Raw genomic sequence first — 18,578 nt, 5'->3', positions numbered from 1 at the left:
CAGCCTGGGCTTCTCACCTCCTCCTGCCCCACTTTTCATTCTAAGGCAGAGCGGGTGGGAGGTGGGAACCAGCTGAGAAGAGGGAGGTAAGGAGGGAGCCTCCTGCTCCCCCTCACGCCCTTTTCGGGGTGGGCTGTGGGCTCTCTGCTCTCAAGGCATGCCAGGAGATGTGTCCCTCCGGGCGGATCCCACTTTGAGGAGGGGTGGGGCCAGGTCAGTGGGCAGCCCCCTCCAGGTTCCTGCTGGGGTCGCAGCCCGACTGTGCCAGCACCTCCTCTTTGTTCTCAGAGGCCTTGGGATTGGGGTGGGGGAGAAGGGAGTCTGAGAGGATGGGAAGGGCTCTGCCCTGAGCGGGTGGGAGTGCAGGAGGCCCTGAGGTGGGGCCTGTGGCATCTGGACAGCCCCTTCCTGCTCGCCCAGCCCTCCATCAGTCCTCTGCTTGGCTTGGGCAGCCAGAGGGCGCATAGCCCAGCCTGGCCCGCAGCTCTGGGCTCAACCCTGCTGGTCATTATGCCAGCGGCTTCAGCACGGGTGCCTCCCATGCCCAGGGAGCAATGAGCCGGGACACCCAGGCGGCAGAGAGCCTGGGGCTTCCCCAGATCCAGCGCAGAGTGTCAGTGAGGAGAAGAGGGCCAGCTGCTCCCAGACCCTTTGTCCTTGTATAAGCCAGGAAGGAGCTCAAAATCCTCACGCCTCTGGGAAGGCGCTAGCAGCAGGTCTACTGGGACAGCATGCCTGTCCTTCCTGCTTTCTACCCATGGCCCAAGGTGGGAAGGAGAGTATAGGGTGGCACAGGGGAGAGACCAAGAACTCCTTGGAACCGTGCTGAAAGAGGGCACGGACTCAGATCGGGGCTCCCAGCAGCACCCAGCTGCCCCTCCTGGAAGGGGCTTAGCAAAGGCACGGACAGGCCCCCTGTGGTGTTCTGGTTGTCTCTGCCCCCCTCACCACCCCCTGATAATTTAAGTGTGAGCCCGTGGGTAGGGCTTAGTTAAAGCTGCAGTGGTCCCCAGGGTCTGGAGTTAGAGTGGGAACCAGCTTTTAGGGGAATGGGCATGTGCTCAAAGCCAAGGGCCCTGCGTGACTGGGAGGGAGGTGGAGAGACTACGCCTTGCAATAGTCCTCTTTCACCTGGGCTCATCTTCATCCTCTGCCCTCTGGGCATCCATTTTTCCTATATTGGGTATTGTTTTCTAAAACCCAGACTCCCAGAGGGACCTCCCCCACTCCACTCCCCAAAAAAACAACCCTTGTGGAGGCGGGTGGTTGTTCTGCATGAGGCCGGACGGGATCCCTGGTGCCAGTGAGGGCTCCTGTGGTGCTGCTTTTCAGGCGCCTGTGGAAGCAGATATCTGGAGAAGCACAATTGGGGTTGGGGTGTGTTCCTGTTGGGAGAGAAGGCAGTGCAGTCATTCGTGCAGTGTCCCAAGGAGGCCTGAGGCAGCGTGTGGGTGGGAGGGGAGAGGAAGTGGAACAGGGAAGGGCCAGGGAGGGGCGTGCAGTAGGTGTGGTGGTTTCAGAGTCAGAACCTTAGCTTGCTGGCTGGAGTCTTCTTGGGCTAGCTGTCCTGTGTGTGGCACTCTGTGAAAGTGGCCTTCCAGCCCCACCCACCTCCATGGTTAGCCTCTGGAGGCTTTCTGTTCTGTTTCCACCAGTTCCGCCACGTATCCACCCATCCTCACCTGGCTTGGCCCTGCATCCCTTCACAAGAGGTCCTTTCCTCTCTTTCTCCTGACCCCCTCCTCCAAGAAGCCTCTGCCTGCTTCAGGTCACTGCCCCTCCTTCCCCAGTCACCCACAGTATAAAACCACACTTGTTTGCACTGAATATTGTACCAGCCCAGTCACGCATGCATTTGTTCTGGACATCCTAACCAAGCTGCCTGCTCGGCTCTGGGCTAAGCATGATCTGCCTTGAACACCCTGAGCAATCCTAGTACCCTTCCTTTGGCCCTCCTGCCTGGCCCCTGGGATGGGACAGACCCTTGGAGGTACAAGAGAGTAGCTGTTGGCTAGTGGCAAGGATTACCTGTGCATGAATGCACAGAGCTAGGTGATGTCAAAGATGCCCCAGGCAGGAGTTGGGAAGAGACAAACGGTACTCACTAGCCCACACAGACGCTCAGAGAAGGGTGGGATTTCTCCCTGGGGGTTAAGGTTGTCAGAGGTGCTTTAGGAAGAGAGGGAGACTGGCTGAGTCCTAGGGAAGTAGCAGACTGCAGAGACACAGAAAGCAGGGGACTCCAGAATCAGGGAAGATTCTTTGTAGAAAGAGTGTGAGAAGGCAGGTTCATTTTCCAATACATTTGAGGCATTCTTGATGCTGACCTTTGTTTAGTTGTGGATGAATGAATGAATGAATGAACGAACAAGTGAATGAATGAATGAATGAATATCCCTGGGTGCTGTATGGGCTCAGTAGAGCTGTGCTGACAACAATCTACTTGTGTGTGTTCAGTTTCTTCAATGTTATTTCATAGCGAAGTTGTCAAGAGTGTGGACCCCGGAGCCAAAAGCCTGGGCTCAAGTCTCAGCTCCACCACTGCCTAGTTCTGTAACTTTGGGCAAGTTGCTTAATCTCTCTGGGCCTGTCTCCTTATCCATAAAGTGAGGGTAACAATAGTATTCACCTCAAGGGAGGATGTGACAATTAGGTGTGCTAACATATGCAAAACATTTAGAACAGTGCCTGGTACACAATAAGCCCTTAAGAAGTGCTAGCTACTCATAGTTTACATCAGTGATATGCTCATGATCTTATCCTTGTAGGTGGTAGGTGCAGAGGTTTGATTTTATACCTAAGAAAACAGAGCCAGAGAGGTGGTGAGTGACTTGCTCTAAGTCCCCAGCTTGCAAGCCTGCGGTTCAGTCTAGAATGCGTCCTTCCTGACCTCTAGGCTGCGGCTGTTACTCACTAATCCAGGCCTAGCCTGTTAATTAATTAATCGAGGCATTTAGTATTAATCATAGTAGTAGTAATAATACTATAATGAACACTGTTACCCTACTCTCCAACTTAAACACCAGCAATCCAATAATGATGTACACCTTCCCATGTGCTCCTGCACACCCCGTCCCATCACCTCTTTTTCAATGACTACTCTAAATCATATATTTAACAATCCCTTGCCTCTTTAAAATTATATATTTTAACATATATAAGTAGTTCTGTTTTAGTTATTTTTGAACTTTATAAAAAGAGCATGAACTGTATGCAGTCCTCTGGAATTTACCTTTTTTCTTCATCACATTTAAGCTTCATCTATATTGTGAATAATAGATGTAGCTCATTTTTACTGATGTATAATGTTCTGTCATGTGATCCTAAAAGTGTAATTAACATTCTCCTACCAATGGGCATTTAAGTTATTTCCATTTTTTGCTCTTAGAAACAGTACTGCCAGGAACCTTCTCCTCCCATCTCTGAGGCAACGTGCAGTGTCTCTGGGGCACAGAGCTAGGAGTGGAATTGCTGGCCTGTAGGGCATGTTCACATTCACCCTTACTAGGATATTTGCCAAAGTGTTTTCCAAATTGGTTAGACCAGTTTGTGTCACCCCAGCAGGAGATGAGGGTTCCCATTGCACCCCATCCTGATTAACACTTGGTATTGTCAGGGGGCTTGATTTTTACTGATTGAATGAATGTAAGATGGTATTTCATGATGGCCTTGATTTGCATTTCTGGAATTCAAGGTTTCTGGCATATGAAATGGGGGTTGAGATGGGCAGCAGCCAGTGTGTACTGGGTGCTCACTAAGCAGTCATCCCATCGGCACCCAATCCCCCAGTTGTGGGAATGCTGTCTCTACCATCCCTGAAGTCTGGGATGGGTACAAGCAATCAGGGAGGACTCCACAAGCAAGTGGGATGAAGGAGGAGCAAGAAGGGCTTAAGTCCCTGCATGTTTAGTGCAAACAAAGGATAGCAAATTCCAGGAACCCCAGAGGTTTTGTGTTTATCCCAGGATGGGAAGGAGTAGTCCTAACTTAGGAGGTGGAGGGAGCCTGTGTTTCATTATTTCAGCATCCCCACCTCCTGCACAGCCGCCCTGTGCACCTGGCATGAGGCCTGGCATTGGTGAGTGCTTAATAAGAGTTTGGTGACCCAGGGAATGAACCCCGGATGGAACACATGTATGCTTGCTCCTCCTCCATTCTCACTTCCTTGGGGAGTCCTCTCTGACTGCTCCTGCTCATGGATGGAATGAGGGGTGGCTGAGCAAGGTGACTCCTGGGCGTTGCAGGGCCCCCACACGCGAGGCCCTCCAGATCCCTGCTGGTCCAGAGGGTCTGAGAAGCTGGGTGCTGCCAGGCTAATTTGGAGCAGCTTCCTCTGCCAGCCTGGTGCACCAACGATTGATTCCACGCTGCCTTTCCCACCTGGGCCTGGGCCCCTGGAGCTGGTTAAAGACGAGCACCGGGGCTGGCGGAATAATTATGCCTATTTCATGTGACACCCAAATTGATTGCCGCCAGGGTGACATTACCAGGGCATTGTTCCTCATCTCCAACCTCTTATTACATGTTATTAGGGTGTGTGGTGTGTGTGTTTTTCTACTTTTTCCCATTTCGGGGAATTAATCTCTCTCTGCCACCTCCTCTGCTTCCCTCTGCAGAAAACCTGCTCTCGGCTCTGGGAGGGGGTGGGGGCCTGGCCAGCACGTTTCTTCTGCCTAGCCCGGTGCAGGACAGCAGATGGCGGGGATGGGGAAGCGGGGGGGCGGGGACCAGCTATCTCAAGTCCCTTTACTTGGGTGCAACACAGGGGCATCTCAGAGCTGAGAGGGGCTACTGAGGTATAGATCCCAGCAGAGGAGGCCTCCTGTAGTCGCTTTAATCCATGGTCTCAGCTTGCATGCCTCCCATGATGGGCTGCTCACTTACCACTGAGGCAGACCTTCTGTCCTGAGCCATGTAATGTCTCATCGGATTCCTCAAACTGAGCCGAACGTGGGTCTTGGCTCCCCTCTCTGGGCCTGCAGTGGACCTTTGCAGCCTCTGCCTTGATACGCTCCTTAGAGATTTGCAGAGGTGCCAGTTCCTCCCCCAAGTCTGGGCTTCTTATGAACGGGCAGCTGGGTGGTAGCGTCCATTGTGCCTGAACAGGACACTCCTCCTGTGTGTGTCTGACTGGAGCCTCCATCACCTCCTGGATACTGGGCTCAGTTTACCAGGTTGGAAAAATGGACTCTGGCAGTGGCGTGGCCAAGATTCATTTGAGTGGAGAGGGCTTTGAACTGCCAGTGCTGGGAGAGAGGCAAGTGTTTTATTTATAATCTGCCTGTCCATGTTATACAGAACTCACTGGACCTTGGTTTGTGATGTTTTAGAGGGTTATTTTTCACTCTTCCCCTTTTGAGGCAGAAATAACCCAAACTCTCACCTGTCCGTGACCCAGCCCTGCCATGGGGTGGCCATGTGACCCTTGTATGATGTTGGGGACAGAAGGTGGCTGCGGTTGGGAGGCTGGGGTCCTTCCAAGGCCCTAGCCCAGAGATGCTGTGGGATGTTGGACAAGTCCCTGATGCTCCTGGGCCTCAGTTTCCTCATCTGTGTGAGGGTCTCTAAGGGTGTTATGCCTTTGGAACCAAACAAGCTCAGGACCTTGGACAGGTGAACTAATGGCTCAGAGCCTCGGTGTCCTCATTAGTGAAGTGGGTGTGTAGCGTGGTGAGGGGTGGTGGGGTCATTCAGCAAAGCACTGTGTGTGCTCGATATAAATGTCTCTTCCTCTCCCTCTCCCGGAACTCTCCACCCCCAGCAGTGAGGACAGTGTGAAGTCTGCTGTCCCCACTTCCCAGTGAGGAATTTGTGGTCCCCAGAGGTAAAGCCACTTGCGCAAGATCACGTAGCTCAGCAGTCCCCTGAACCTGAATCAGAAGGAGGCAGTATGCAGGAGTGGGCAGGACAGCTGGGCGTCTGACTGCCTCAGGCCCAGTCCCAGCTCTGCCACTCATCACTGTGGGACTTTGGGCAAGGTGCATCACCTCTTGGTGCCTCAGTTCTCTAATCAGTAAAATGGGGATAATACCAGCCTCTTAGGGTGGTTATGGAGATCAGACAGGTTCATGCCTGGCGCATAGCCAATGCTATGTTAGTGTTAGCTTTAAAAAAAAAAAAAGGCACTGTAGGGAAGTGATGAAGAGCATGGACTCTGGAACAAAACCATTGGGGTTCAAATCATGCTAACACTGACCCCGAGCGAGTTATGGAACCTCTTTGTGCTTCGCTTTTTCCATCTGCAAAATGGGGATAATGGCAGCACTTACCTCAATGGGTTTGTGTGAGATTAAATGAATTTTTATATGCAAAGTGCTTGAAATAATGCCTGGCACACCAAAGGCCACCTATGAGGGTTTTACCAATCATCATTCTCATCATCATTCTATTTAGCTCTCTGGCTAATCCCAAATCCCAGGCTAATTCCACCACACCTCTCAGCCTCTCGCTGCCAGCCTCAGTCTATGAGGCTGTGACACCCCCCACCCCAAGCACAAGGCCTATAGCTCTCCCAGGCGGGGGTTGACTGGTTTCCAGGCCTGAGCTGTTCCCAAATAGAGAGGCCCTGAGGGCTGGGGCTGCAGAGAGGGGTCCCCCTGGGAGCCCCAGGAAGATGTGAGAGGACCAATGGGGATGTGGCAAGCATGTCCCAAGGGGCCACTGGCCTGGGCAGGGGATGGCGCTGGGGGCCTTGAGGGGCATCTTCCTGTCCCCAAGAGCCTGGGTTGGCATCTCAAGACATGAGAAGGGAGATACTGGGGTGCAGGACTGGGGTTGTCCTTGGGTCCCTCTCAGGTCATCCCCCCAAATAGGCACTTACCTGCCTCTCTTCAGCTCTGGGACAGCTCCCATCCAAGTGGGGGTACTGGGCAACCTTGTGCAAGGGGCAGGAAGGGCCCAGAGTGGTCCAGGACTCCCCCAAGATCACATAGCAGGGCGGGGTACACTGGACGCAGCCCACTTTACTCACCCAGAATGGGCCTCCTGTTGGCCCTGCCCAACTCCCACTCCTCTCCACCTAGCCTGCCGCTCCTGGAGGGCAGAGCCTATATATAGAAGCCTTGAAACACTCAGATGCTCTGACAATTAAAATTCATAATTTATCCCACAAATGGCCGGGGGCTGCGAGCTGGCCGGAAGGCTGGCAGCTCTCAAGATGACTGTGCCCTGGTGAGCTGGACAGGGGCATTCCTCCCTTCAGTGCAGGGCAGCCGAGTGCTTGCCCAGGGTGACCCAGGACAGACAGGCAGACAGCCACACCATGCCCAGTCGGCACCCTCCAGCGGGCGCTGAGGCCAGTGAGCACATGTGGGAGAGGATGGAGCTTCCCAGAGCGCACCTAAGTGATGGTGCTGGGGGCCAGAGAGTGGGGGAGGAGGGGCAGCCAACACACACACACACATACACAGAGGCCACTCACACACACACACGCAGACACACCACACTCACAGACACAGCACACAGGCCACTCACACACACACCCCACACACACACAGAGGCCACTCACACACACACACGCAGACACACCACTCTCACAGACACAGCACACAGGCCACTCACACACACACCCCACACACACACAGAGGCCACTCACACATACACAGAGGCCACACACACCACACTCACACAGAGGCCACTCACACACACACAAGCCACTCACACACACTCACACACACTCACACACACACAGACACCCCGGGGACCCAACAACTTTTTGCCAGAACCAAGAGCGAGAGGAAAATAAAGAATTATACACGACAAAGGACATGACCTCAGTTTTCTTCCAGGTTGATTTTTCTGTCCCCATGGGGGGCTGAGGAGGAGGAGGGGAAAGGGGGGGCAGGTGGGGGCAGGGCGGACCAGCCCCCAGAGAGACGGCCAGACACAGGCTGCCTGGTCCGGCTGATGGAGCCGCGCACTCTGCCAGGCTTTCTCCTGCAGGAGCTCAGCCTGGGCGCAGGACTGCAACTCTCAGGGTCCGCCTTCCAGCCTCACCACCTCCCCATGGACCAGGAGGCAGCTCCCAAGATTAGACTGGCCAATGACGGAATTGTTTCTCCCATTAGCAGCTCCTACCTTATGCCATTATCAGCCATTCACACCTCAGCAGGGATTAGCCCTGGAAAGCCAGAATGGAGCATCTTTAAAAGGAGTCCAGGGACCGGGGTCAGGATTTGGGCTAGGAGAGAAGCCATTAGGAGTCCCAGGATGCTCTCAAGTTGACCAGGCCACAAGTCCCTTCCCGACTACACACCTTTGCTCTCACTGTTCCCTCTGTGGAACGTGCCCTCCCCCTGCCTCTTTCTAGGCCTGTGGGAAATGTTCGTATTTCAGCCTGAGCTCACATAGCACCTCCCCTCACCACAAAGCCTTCCTTCATTACGAGCTAGGTTAGGAGTTGGAGAGCAGAGTGCGAGTCCTGCCCCTCGCAGCAGTTGTCTGGTGGGCTCTCTCTGCTCCTTTGAGGTGGGCGCGTCTGCAGGCAGGGCCTGGGAGTGTGGAGCTGTATCAGGCCCGGTCCCACTTCGGAGGCTCTCAGTCTGGGGGCCACAGGAGAGGAGGCTGCAGAAGTGCCAACGGAGCTGGGAGAAGCCCAGCAGCAGTGCAGGCAGAGGGTGGCCAGAGATCCAGAGGGGACCCACCAGAGGCTGTCCCTTCTTCCCAGGCTAGAGGAGAGCCCCTAGGGGAGAGACCCTGGGCTGCTTCTGAAGGCCAAGTAGGAGGCCTCTAGGCATGGGGAATGGATGGTTGGCCACTGCGACAGAAGGAAAGACCCAGGCCGGGGTGACCGTCACAGTCCTCTCTAGATGGGCCCCACTGCGCCTCCACTTCTGGCCACTTGACCCCAGTCATCTCTGAGCAGGCGCAGTTCCCACTAACACACTTTATCATTTCCTGAAACGGATCCGTCATACTGAAGCTGAAGCAAAGAAGGGACCTCAGGCAGGCAGGGACTCGGGGAGAGGACAAGTCACAAGGAGCCCAGGCTGGGCCTTGCCTCTTCTTTGGTGATCTGGCGTGAGTCCCCTCACCTTTCTGAGTCTCCCTCCCCACCTGGATATGGAAGTGCTCAGACTCACCTGGTGGAGTGGCGAAGATGGGGCTGTGTTAACAGGCCCCAGGCCGACATGCACAGGTGGTGGGGGCTGGGAGAGTGGTTGTGCCTGCAGAGCAAGCTCTGGCCTCTGTCTCTCCCTTCCCTGCCCCCAGCCTGTGTCCCTATCTTTCTCCCCTCCTCCCGCTCTGCTTTCTCTGCCTCTCTCTTCCTCTCCTCTGCAGCCTTACCCACCACGTGTCTCCTGGGTGTCTCCTGGTCTCTGACTCTTTCCCTCTCCTGCTCTCCCCATCAGTTCTTGGCAGTGGATCTGGGCAGAGCCCTGGGCAGACTTTCCAAAGTGCTCTAGCCCCCTTCCCAGGCCTGCGGTCCTCCTCGCTCCATCCCTCCTGCTGCCCACTCACTCACAGGCACAGCAGGCATCAAGGCAAGACGAAGACTGCACACACCTCCTCGTTTCCCCACCTCCTCATTTCCCCATGAGGAACTGCCCCGGCCACACAGCCAGGCTGAGCTCCCAGACGACCCTGGGCCCCAGCCTTCATGGGGCAGATGCCTCTATGCCAGATTGCATGCCTGTGTGCTGGGGGGGGGGTCCCTGCGGTCCCTGAGGAACGCTGAGTGGGAGCACTATGAAATACTGATACCATAAACCTAAAATAACTCAACTTGCCATTCTGTGCTTCAGCCAGCCCCACATTAGGTGAGATTGAGGCCCAGGCGGCAGCAGCAGGCACAGGAAAGAAAGGAGTGTGGAGGAAAAACAGTGAGCACACATGGTGCGTGTAACACACCGTTTTCTGGAAGTTGGGGAAAGGCTTTTGTCAGGTTTTGGGGCAGATGCCTGTCCCCAATTGCTTTTGTCGGGTTTGTGGGCAGATGCCTAGCTCTCTGAGGACTAGGGCCTTCCCTCAGCCCTGGGGCCTCACCCTATCTCCACCCTGACAGGACAGCCCCTCCCCTGGCCTGGCCTACAGAGTCTAAGCGCTGTGTCACATCAGGCAGCTCTTGGAGCAGGCAGCCCAGCTAGGAGACAGAGCTCTGCCACCCTCTAGCTTTGTGACCCAGGCCCAGGGCAAGCAAATTCCCTTTTCAGAACCTTTGTTCTTCTCATTTGTAAAATGGGTAAGAAAGATCTCTTTTGAAAGCATTTCTGAGACAATATGTATAAAACCCCAAACCTTGGCTGGGCACAGTGGCTCATGCCTGTGATCCCAGCACTTTGGGAGGCTGAGGTGGGTGGATCACTTGAGGTCAGGAGTTCGAGACCAGCCTGGCCAACATGGTGAAACCCTGTCTCTATTAAAAATACAAAAATTAGCCTGGCGTAGTGGTGGACACCTGTAATCACAGCTATTTGGGAGGCTGAGGCCAAAGAATTGCTTGAACCTGGGAGGCAGAGGTCGCAGTGAGCCAAGATCTTGCCACTGCACTCCAGCCTGGGCAATACAGCAAGACTCCCATCTAAAAAAAAAGCCCCAAACCTGGCCCATAGCCAGGGCTGTCCAAGTGTTAGTCCCTCCCCTTTTCTAAAGAAGGTGCCTGGTGGATGAGCCTGTAGAGAGGATGCTGTGGGGGAGTCATGCCCCTGCCCCCGTGGGCCTCCAGATGCTGCCTGTGACTCCTGAGCATCTGCCTGTGACTCCAGATGCTGCACAGAGTGACTCCTGAGCCCTCGCAGTGTTCTCTGAACCTGTCCATGGGTGATCCCAGGCCCCTTCCATCTCCCCTAATTACCCTCCTTCACCCTGAGACCCTGGGGGCACACCCTGAATGTGATGCCCCAAGGAAGGAAGCCCACCATCCTGAGCCACCCCCCGCCCCCAGAGAGATTTTTCCAGCCCCAGTGAAACTGCAGTTTTTGGCCTGAGCCTACCATTTCCCTTTACCCTTAAGGAAGGTTTGAGGATGTCGACCTTCCAGCTGGAAAAGGGCTAGTTTCTGGTGGCGGTACCCTCAGGGATCCTGAAGTGGAGCCCTTACTGTGCACGCCAGAGTGGGCAGGCATCACTGAGCCATCACTCTCTAGCAGGCTGGCCACAGAGAACTGCATGTGTCAGGGAGCGTTGCCTGAACCAGGCCGTATCTGCCCCAGGACATGAAGGAGGGTGTGACCGGTGGCCAGCAGCCTGTCCCTTCCACTGTGGGGCAGCACAGGGCCTGGGGCAGCCCTCTGCAGTGCTGGTCTGATGGCTCAGGGTCCCCCACTGACCTGAGCCTGGGAAGGACTCTGGATGCTTTAGGGTCTGTGTGTGGTGCTCCAGGCACAGCTCTCTGCTGCCTGCCCACCTGCCTGCCTTTGATGTTTTATTTCCTTTGTATTTATTGGTCCAATTTTTAAACTCTTACCCTTGTAGGAAGCCCTTCGGGGGCAAGGATCCAAAATAAAACACTGATTAAAATGCATAAAATACCTCTTCTTGACAGTTGCAGGAGTAGCAGGCAGAATGAACGGTGCCAGGATGGCAGGAGCGGCACATTGCCCACTCAGCAGTTTGGGTGACCCCTCAGACGTGACTCTGCCACCATCCATAGATGACAGGGACCCCATGGGGGTGGGAGACCAGGAGACTAGGCCCAGCGGGCTGTGCCCTTGCTGTGCCATCTTGGGCAGGCATCCTAGCCTCTCTCAAGCTTCAGCTTCCCCACCGTTAGGGCAGCTGCATGTAAGAGGCATGGGATGAGGCATCTCAGAGCCCATACCCTCCCAGAGCTGTCCTGCTCCCACGGAGCATGGCCCATGGCTCTGTGGGACCAACTGCCAGGCCTGGGGTGGCAGCTGTACAGGGCAAGGCTGACCAGCTTTTCTACCAATGTATTTCTTTTTTATTTTATTTTATTTATTGTTTTTACAGATGGAGAGTCTTGCTCTATTGCCCAGGCTGGAATGCAGTGGCACAATCACAGTTCACTGTAGCCTCAAACTCCTGGGCTCGAGGGATTCTCCCACTTCAGTCTCCCTGAGTAGTTGGGACTATAGGTGTGCCCCACTATGCCTGGCTAATTGTTAAATTTTTGTGGGAGATGGGTATCTCACTATGTTGCCGAGCCTGGTCTTGAGCTCCTGGCTTCAAGTGATCCTCCTGCCTCAACCTCCTGAGTAGCTGGGATTACAATGGGATAACAGTGGGATTGCAGCACCACCATGCCCGGCTTCCAACATACTTCAATTCCTCAGGTCTCTCATTGCTCAGTGGGCCTGATCGAGGGTTAGCCCCATCAGCAGGGCTTCCACCCCTGCAAAAACTCACTCATGCACATGTTTCCTTTCAAAGAACATTCGTGGGGGTGTGTTCTGTGCCACACTTCACTGAGCTACAGACACACTCTCTGCCCTTGAGCACCTCACTCTCTAGCAGGTGAGACACACACACCCATGACTGAGCCAGGATTAAACATACATGACAGGAGAGATGCCAAATGCTGAGGCTTTAGAGCATGTTTCCCTCTTTGCTCAAGGTCACTAGGAAGCTCTCACCTTTTGTCATTAGGCAGGACTTGGTGGCATTCTTTCCTGACTGGCTTCCCTTTTTTAGCTTTTATCTTTTTATCATCTTGTAGCATAATTTTTCTGTCAGTTGGTTCAAATCACTTTGGGAATGAGGTGTGCTATACACCAATTACATAAAATCACTACTATAAGAATAACAATGTTGGGGACAAGAGGTGATATCTGACTGAGTAGGTCAAGGATGGCCTCCTGGAGGAGGTGGCCTTTTGGGTGGAAGGTTACAAAGACTGCTGGGGCAGGAGTCTGGGACAGTTCTCCAGAAGAAGATGACTTAGAGATAGGAGTGTGCAGGACAAAGTGGGGAGGGCCAGGTGTCTTTGCTCAGGGACTGGTGGGAAAAGAGTGCTCAGGGCAGGTTGAGGACAGGTGGTGCAAGCTTCCTGTGTGCCAGATTCGTGTCTGTATGAGAGGGGCTTACCAGCACCTCGGGGTGGCCTGTGTCCTCACTAGCCCCCCTCATTCCCCAGCCTTCTCTCCAGCAGCTCCTGCCACCCACCAGCCCAGCCCTAAGCTGGATGCTAAAAGTCCTATTTACCTATTGAGGTCCCCAGCCTCACACCCGTGCCAGCCTCAGCTGCTGGCCCAATTACTTATTGATCGCCTGTCAGGATGTTTGCTTTTCTGGTGGGTCACTGGAGCGTGTGTGACTGTGGAAAATAGCCTGGTGGGAGTGGGGTGGGGAGAAGCGGAACTGCAGAAGAGCCTGGAGAGAGGATGAGAGGGGCCAAAGGGAGGGTCAGGGTGGACAAAGCCCTTGGGGATGACAAAACCCTTGCAGATTCCGTAACATGTCAGTGACACCCTGAGTCCTCTCTGCTTAATCAGTGACTTAATCAACAACCACGAAGCTCCCGTCAGTCCTGGGAGACTGGTGGAGCATTTGCAAGTGTGTGGCTTTGTGGACAGACCAGAGCTCCCACCCCAGAACTGCTCCCTCTACTGGCTGGGTGTCCTTGGACAGCCACAACCTCTCTGAGCCTCAGTTGCCTTGATGGCTGATGCATGGAATGACAAGGATGGATGGCCTGTGGCCATGAGAGCAGGGGCTGTGTGAGGTGTGGGAAGGTGTGGGAAAAGGGCCTGAGCTAGGGTGGAGAGGGGACATGCAGTCTGGGCCTCCCCCTCCTGCAGTGAGCCCCCTCCGGGCCATGAGTTCAGCGTGTGGACACGGCAGCAAAGCCCCAGGGGCACTGGAGGCTGGAGTGGAGGAGCGGGAGTGGGTCCTTACCCCACCAGCAGCGAGATGACTGCAGCTTGGCTCCCAGAGGCCATCCGATCCACCCGTGGAGCAGCTCCTAGGGTCTGACCTACCTTACCCCCACCCCCCTACTCACATTCTTTGCCAGGCCAGTTTCCCATGGGGGTGGATGGAGAGAGAGGAGGGAAGGAGGAGACGGGAGGCAGTTCGGGGCAGAAGTGGGGACAAGTGGCCTCTGAACAGGGGGTGGGAGAGGGTCATGGAGGCTCCCACATAGCCCTTGCTCACTCCACCTGCAGCCTATATGCAAACTGGACCCCGCTCCTTGCACGGTTTCTCATATCACCACCCCTCAAGCCCTGCATGGCTTCAGGGCCCAGCTTGAACAAGCCTCGGTGCTGTAGCAGGGGCAGACTCCTCCGGGGTTGCCTGGCTGTCCTGGCCTGTGGGAATCTGCACCTTCCTCAGACAAGCAGCTGTACTAGGAAAAAGGTGATGGGAGCCCTGAGAGACAGGCAGGTGAAGGCTGGAGAAGCTTTTTAAGGGGAGCACACTTCACTTCTTATTGGGTATCAGAAAACACTCCTTAGAGCAGTGGACTTCAATTAGGCCTTGAGGATGGAATTTCAACAGCCAAGGAAGGGGCGTTGCCGGAGGAAAGAACTGCAGGAGCCAAAACCAGGAAGCAGGAAAAAAGATTATCCAGGCACTGGGCTCAGGAGCCTGAGCTGGGTCACCAATGGGACCCAGAGGAAGAGGAGAGTCACAGATCCCACCAGGAGTCCAGGCTGGATTTGGATTTGCAGGTGCAGGGGGCGGGGGGAGGGTAGCTTCAAGGCTGGGCCTTCTGGATGAGGTGTCCTCCAGCAATCCAGGAACCCCCTGGGTGACAGACCTGTGAACAGTGCCAGGTGCCATTGGTTTACTGCAGACCCAGCTACAGAGCTGATGGGGAGGGGGGATGGTGTCTGCACCTGGGGAGGCTCAGGGCTCCCCCAGCAGCCTCAGAAGCCCTGGCCATGCAGGCTGGGGTCTAGCCACACTTCTGGCTGCTCTGGCTTCTTGGGGGCTGTTCCTAGAGGCCTCAGCCCTTGAGCCCCTTTGATTCCCCACTGTGAGCCCAAGGGCGGCTCAGCAGGTCTGGTTTTATCCCTGATGAGCACCAGGGGAACTGTGACTCTGGGCAGGGTGTGTGCCTGGAGTCAACCGCCTGTGAAATGTAAAGGAGATGGCGCCAATGCCAGGCTCTTTGAGGTGACCTGTCCCTTCCCTGAGCCCCTCCATCCCAAGGGTGCTGGGAGGGTCCTTTGGGAAGACTCCAGGCAGGGTAAGAGGCAAGGAGGAGGCAGCATGAGGAGGCCAGAGGCCCTTCTGGCATGGGCATCTGGACCCTGCCTCTCTATCTGCATCAGGGTCATCGTGACAGGGCAGGAGGGGGCCCAGGCGGCTTGGGGTGGGGTCCAGACACACACTGCCCTCTAACTGCCACTTCTGTCCTGTGCTTGCCCCCTGCTGCAGGTGAGCGAGAGGATGCTGGCGGGGGGCGTGAGGAGCATGCCCAGCCCCCTCCTGGCCTGCTGGCAGCCCATCCTCCTGCTGGTGCTGGGCTCGGTGCTGTCAGGCTCGGCCACAGGCTGCCCTCCCCGCTGCGAGTGCTCCGCCCAGGACCGGGCTGTGCTCTGCCACCGCAAGCGCTTTGTGGCAGTGCCTGAGGGCATCCCCACGGAGACGCGCCTGCTGGACCTGGGGAAGAACCGCATCAAAACGCTCAACCAGGACGAGTTCGCCAGCTTCCCGCACCTGGAGGAGCTGGAGCTCAACGAGAACATCGTGAGCGCCGTGGAGCCTGGCGCCTTCAACAACCTTTTCAACCTCCGGACGCTGGGTCTCCGCAGCAACCGCCTGAAGCTCATCCCGCTGGGCGTCTTCACTGGCCTCAGCAACTTGACCAAGCTGGACATCAGCGAGAACAAGATCGTTATCCTGCTGGACTACATGTTCCAGGACCTGTACAACCTCAAGTCACTGGAGGTTGGCGACAATGACCTCGTCTACATCTCCCACCGCGCCTTCAGCGGCCTCAACAGCCTGGAGCAGCTGACGCTGGAGAAATGCAACCTGACCTCCATCCCCACCGAGGCGCTGTCCCACCTGCACGGCCTCATCGTCCTGAGGCTCCGGCACCTCAACATCAATGCCATCCGGGACTACTCCTTCAAGAGGTTGTACCGACTCAAGGTCTTGGAGATCTCCCACTGGCCCTACTTGGACACCATGACACCCAACTGCCTCTACGGCCTCAACCTGACGTCCCTGTCCATCACACACTGCAATCTGACCGCTGTGCCCTACCTGGCCGTCCGCCACCTGGTCTATCTCCGCTTCCTCAACCTCTCCTACAACCCCATCAGCACCATTGAGGGCTCCATGTTGCATGAGCTGCTCCGGCTGCAGGAGATCCAGCTGGTGGGCGGGCAGCTGGCCATGGTGGAGCCCTATGCCTTCCGCGGCCTCAACTACCTGCGCGTGCTCAATGTCTCTGGCAACCAGCTGACCACGCTGGAAGAATCAGTCTTCCACTCGGTGGGCAACCTGGAGACGCTCATCCTGGACTCCAACCCACTGGCCTGCGACTGTCGGCTCCTGTGGGTGTTCCGGCGCCGCTGGCGGCTCAACTTCAACCGGCAGCAGCCCACGTGCGCCACGCCCGAGTTCGTCCAGGGCAAGGAGTTCAAGGACTTCCCTGATGTGCTACTGCCCAACTACTTCACCTGCCGCCGCGCCCGCATCCGGGATCGCAAGGCCCAGCAGGTGTTTGTGGATGAGGGCCACACGGTGCAGTTTGTGTGCCGGGCCGATGGCGACCCGCCGCCCGCCATCCTCTGGCTCTCACCCCGAAAGCACCTGGTCTCAGCCAAGAGCAATGGGCGGCTCACAGTCTTCCCTGATGGCACGCTGGAGGTGCGCTACGCCCAGGTACAGGACAATGGCACGTACCTGTGCATCGCGGCCAATGCAGGCGGCAACGACTCCATGCCCGCCCACCTGCATGTGCGCAGCTACTCACCCGACTGGCCCCATCAGCCCAACAAGACCTTCGCCTTCATCTCCAACCAGCCGGGCGAGGGAGAGGCCAACAGCACCCGAGCCACTGTGCCTTTCCCCTTCGACATCAAGACCCTCATCATCGCCACCACCATGGGCTTCATCTCTTTCCTGGGCGTCGTCCTCTTCTGCCTGGTGCTGCTGTTTCTCTGGAGCCGGGGCAAGGGCAACACGAAGCACAACATCGAGATCGAGTATGTCCCCCGAAAGTCGGACGCAGGCATCAGCTCCGCCGACGCGCCCCGCAAGTTCAACATGAAGATGATATGAGGCCAGGGCGGGGGGCAGGGACCCCCAAGCGGCCGGGCAGGGGAAGGGGCCTGGCCGCCACCTGCTCACTCTCTAGTCCTTCCCACCTCCTCCCTACCTTCTACACACGTTCTCTTTCTCCCTCCCGCCTCCGTCCCCTGCTGCCCCCCGCCAGCCCTCACCACCTGCCCTCCTTCTACCAGGACCTCAGAAGCCCAGGCCTGGGGACCCCACCTGCACAGGGGCATTGACAGACTGGAGTTGAAAGCCGATGAACCGACACGCGGCAGAGTCAATAATTCAATAAAAAAGTTACGAACTTTCTCTGTAACTTGGGTTTCAATAATTATGGATTTTTATGAAAACTTGAAATAATAAAAAGAGAAAAAAACTATTTCCTATAGCTAGTCGGAATGCAAACTTTTGACGTCCTGATTGATCCAGGGCCCTCTTCCAACTCAGTTTCTTGTTTTTCTCTTCCTCCTCCTCCTTTTCTTCCTCCTTTCTCTTCTCTTCCCCTGTGGGGAGGGATCACTCAGGAAAACAGGAAAGGAGGTTCCAGCCCCACCCACCTGCTCACCCCGCCCCAGGCGCCATCAGGAGCAGGCTAGGGGGCAGGCCTGGGCCCAGCTCCGGGCTGGCTTTTTGCAGGGAGCGGGTGGAGGGGACAGGTCTGCCAATGGGGGTGGGAGCCTGTCTGCTGGGCTGCCAGGCAGCACTACTGCCAGGGGTGGGAGCCTGGCTTGGGTGTGGCTGAGACTCTGGACAGGGGCTGGGGTCCTCCTGGGGGACAGCACAGTTAGTGCAGAGAGCCAGGGGCTGGAGGTGGGGCCAACCCCAGCCTCTGGTCCCAGCTCTGCTGCTCACTTGCTGTGTGGCCTCAAGCAGGTCACTGGCCTCTCTGGGCCTCAGTCTCCACATCTGTATAAATGGGAACATTACCCCCTGCCCTGCCTACCTCACAGGGCTGTTGTGAGGAATTGATGAGATGATGTATGTGAAACACTTTGTAACCTGTAAAGCGCTGTGCACACGTGTGGGTGACTGTTCTCATTATGGTCATTATTATCTCACTGTGGGGGATGGGGCTGCCGAGGGTCCCTTCATGAGGGTAGGGCTGGGGTGTGTCAAGGGGAGTGGCGCTCCAGGGACTTCCAGAGGCTCCTCCTAGGACAGCAGCTGGGGTTGTGGCCGGCAGCACTGGCTGGAGAGGGGGGCTCTAGACCTGAAGGGGATCCTGAGGCCGTGGGCATAGGGAGTCCCTCACCTCTGGTCTGGTGGTGGGTCTGACTGCCAGGCCTGATAACAGCTCTACAGGGCTCAAGGCTTAGCTCCCCAGAAGCTGGAGGCCCCCTATAGCATTGGCCTGGACTGATGCAAGGATTGGGAGCACCAAACTCTGCTCAAGCCTTCTTTGCACAGCATTTATCAAGCACCTACTGTATGCCATTTCCCATGTA

General features: G+C 56.0%; 1 protein-coding gene across 21 annotated transcripts in view; it reads left to right on the top strand.

Annotated features, from left to right (window-relative positions):
* Positions 1–18,155, top strand: part of LINGO1 (leucine rich repeat and Ig domain containing 1) — a 205,899-nt gene extending 187,744 nt beyond the window's left edge. For all 21 annotated transcript variants that reach the window (XM_077940039.1, XM_077940038.1, XM_077940037.1 and 18 more), the window contains one exon: positions 15,283–18,155. In XM_077940039.1, coding sequence (XP_077796165.1) covers positions 15,295–17,139 — 1,845 coding nt within the window. In that variant the 5' untranslated portion in view covers positions 15,283–15,294 and the 3' untranslated portion in view covers positions 17,140–18,155. The remainder of the gene's footprint in view (positions 1–15,282) is intronic.
* Positions 18,156–18,578: the final 423 nt, after the last annotated feature.

Source organism: Macaca mulatta, chromosome 7 (genome assembly GCF_049350105.2).
Source record: "Macaca mulatta isolate MMU2019108-1 chromosome 7, T2T-MMU8v2.0, whole genome shotgun sequence".
Classification (NCBI taxonomy): domain Eukaryota; kingdom Metazoa; phylum Chordata; class Mammalia; order Primates; family Cercopithecidae; genus Macaca; species Macaca mulatta.
This window is presented reverse-complemented; position numbering and strand designations above follow the sequence as displayed.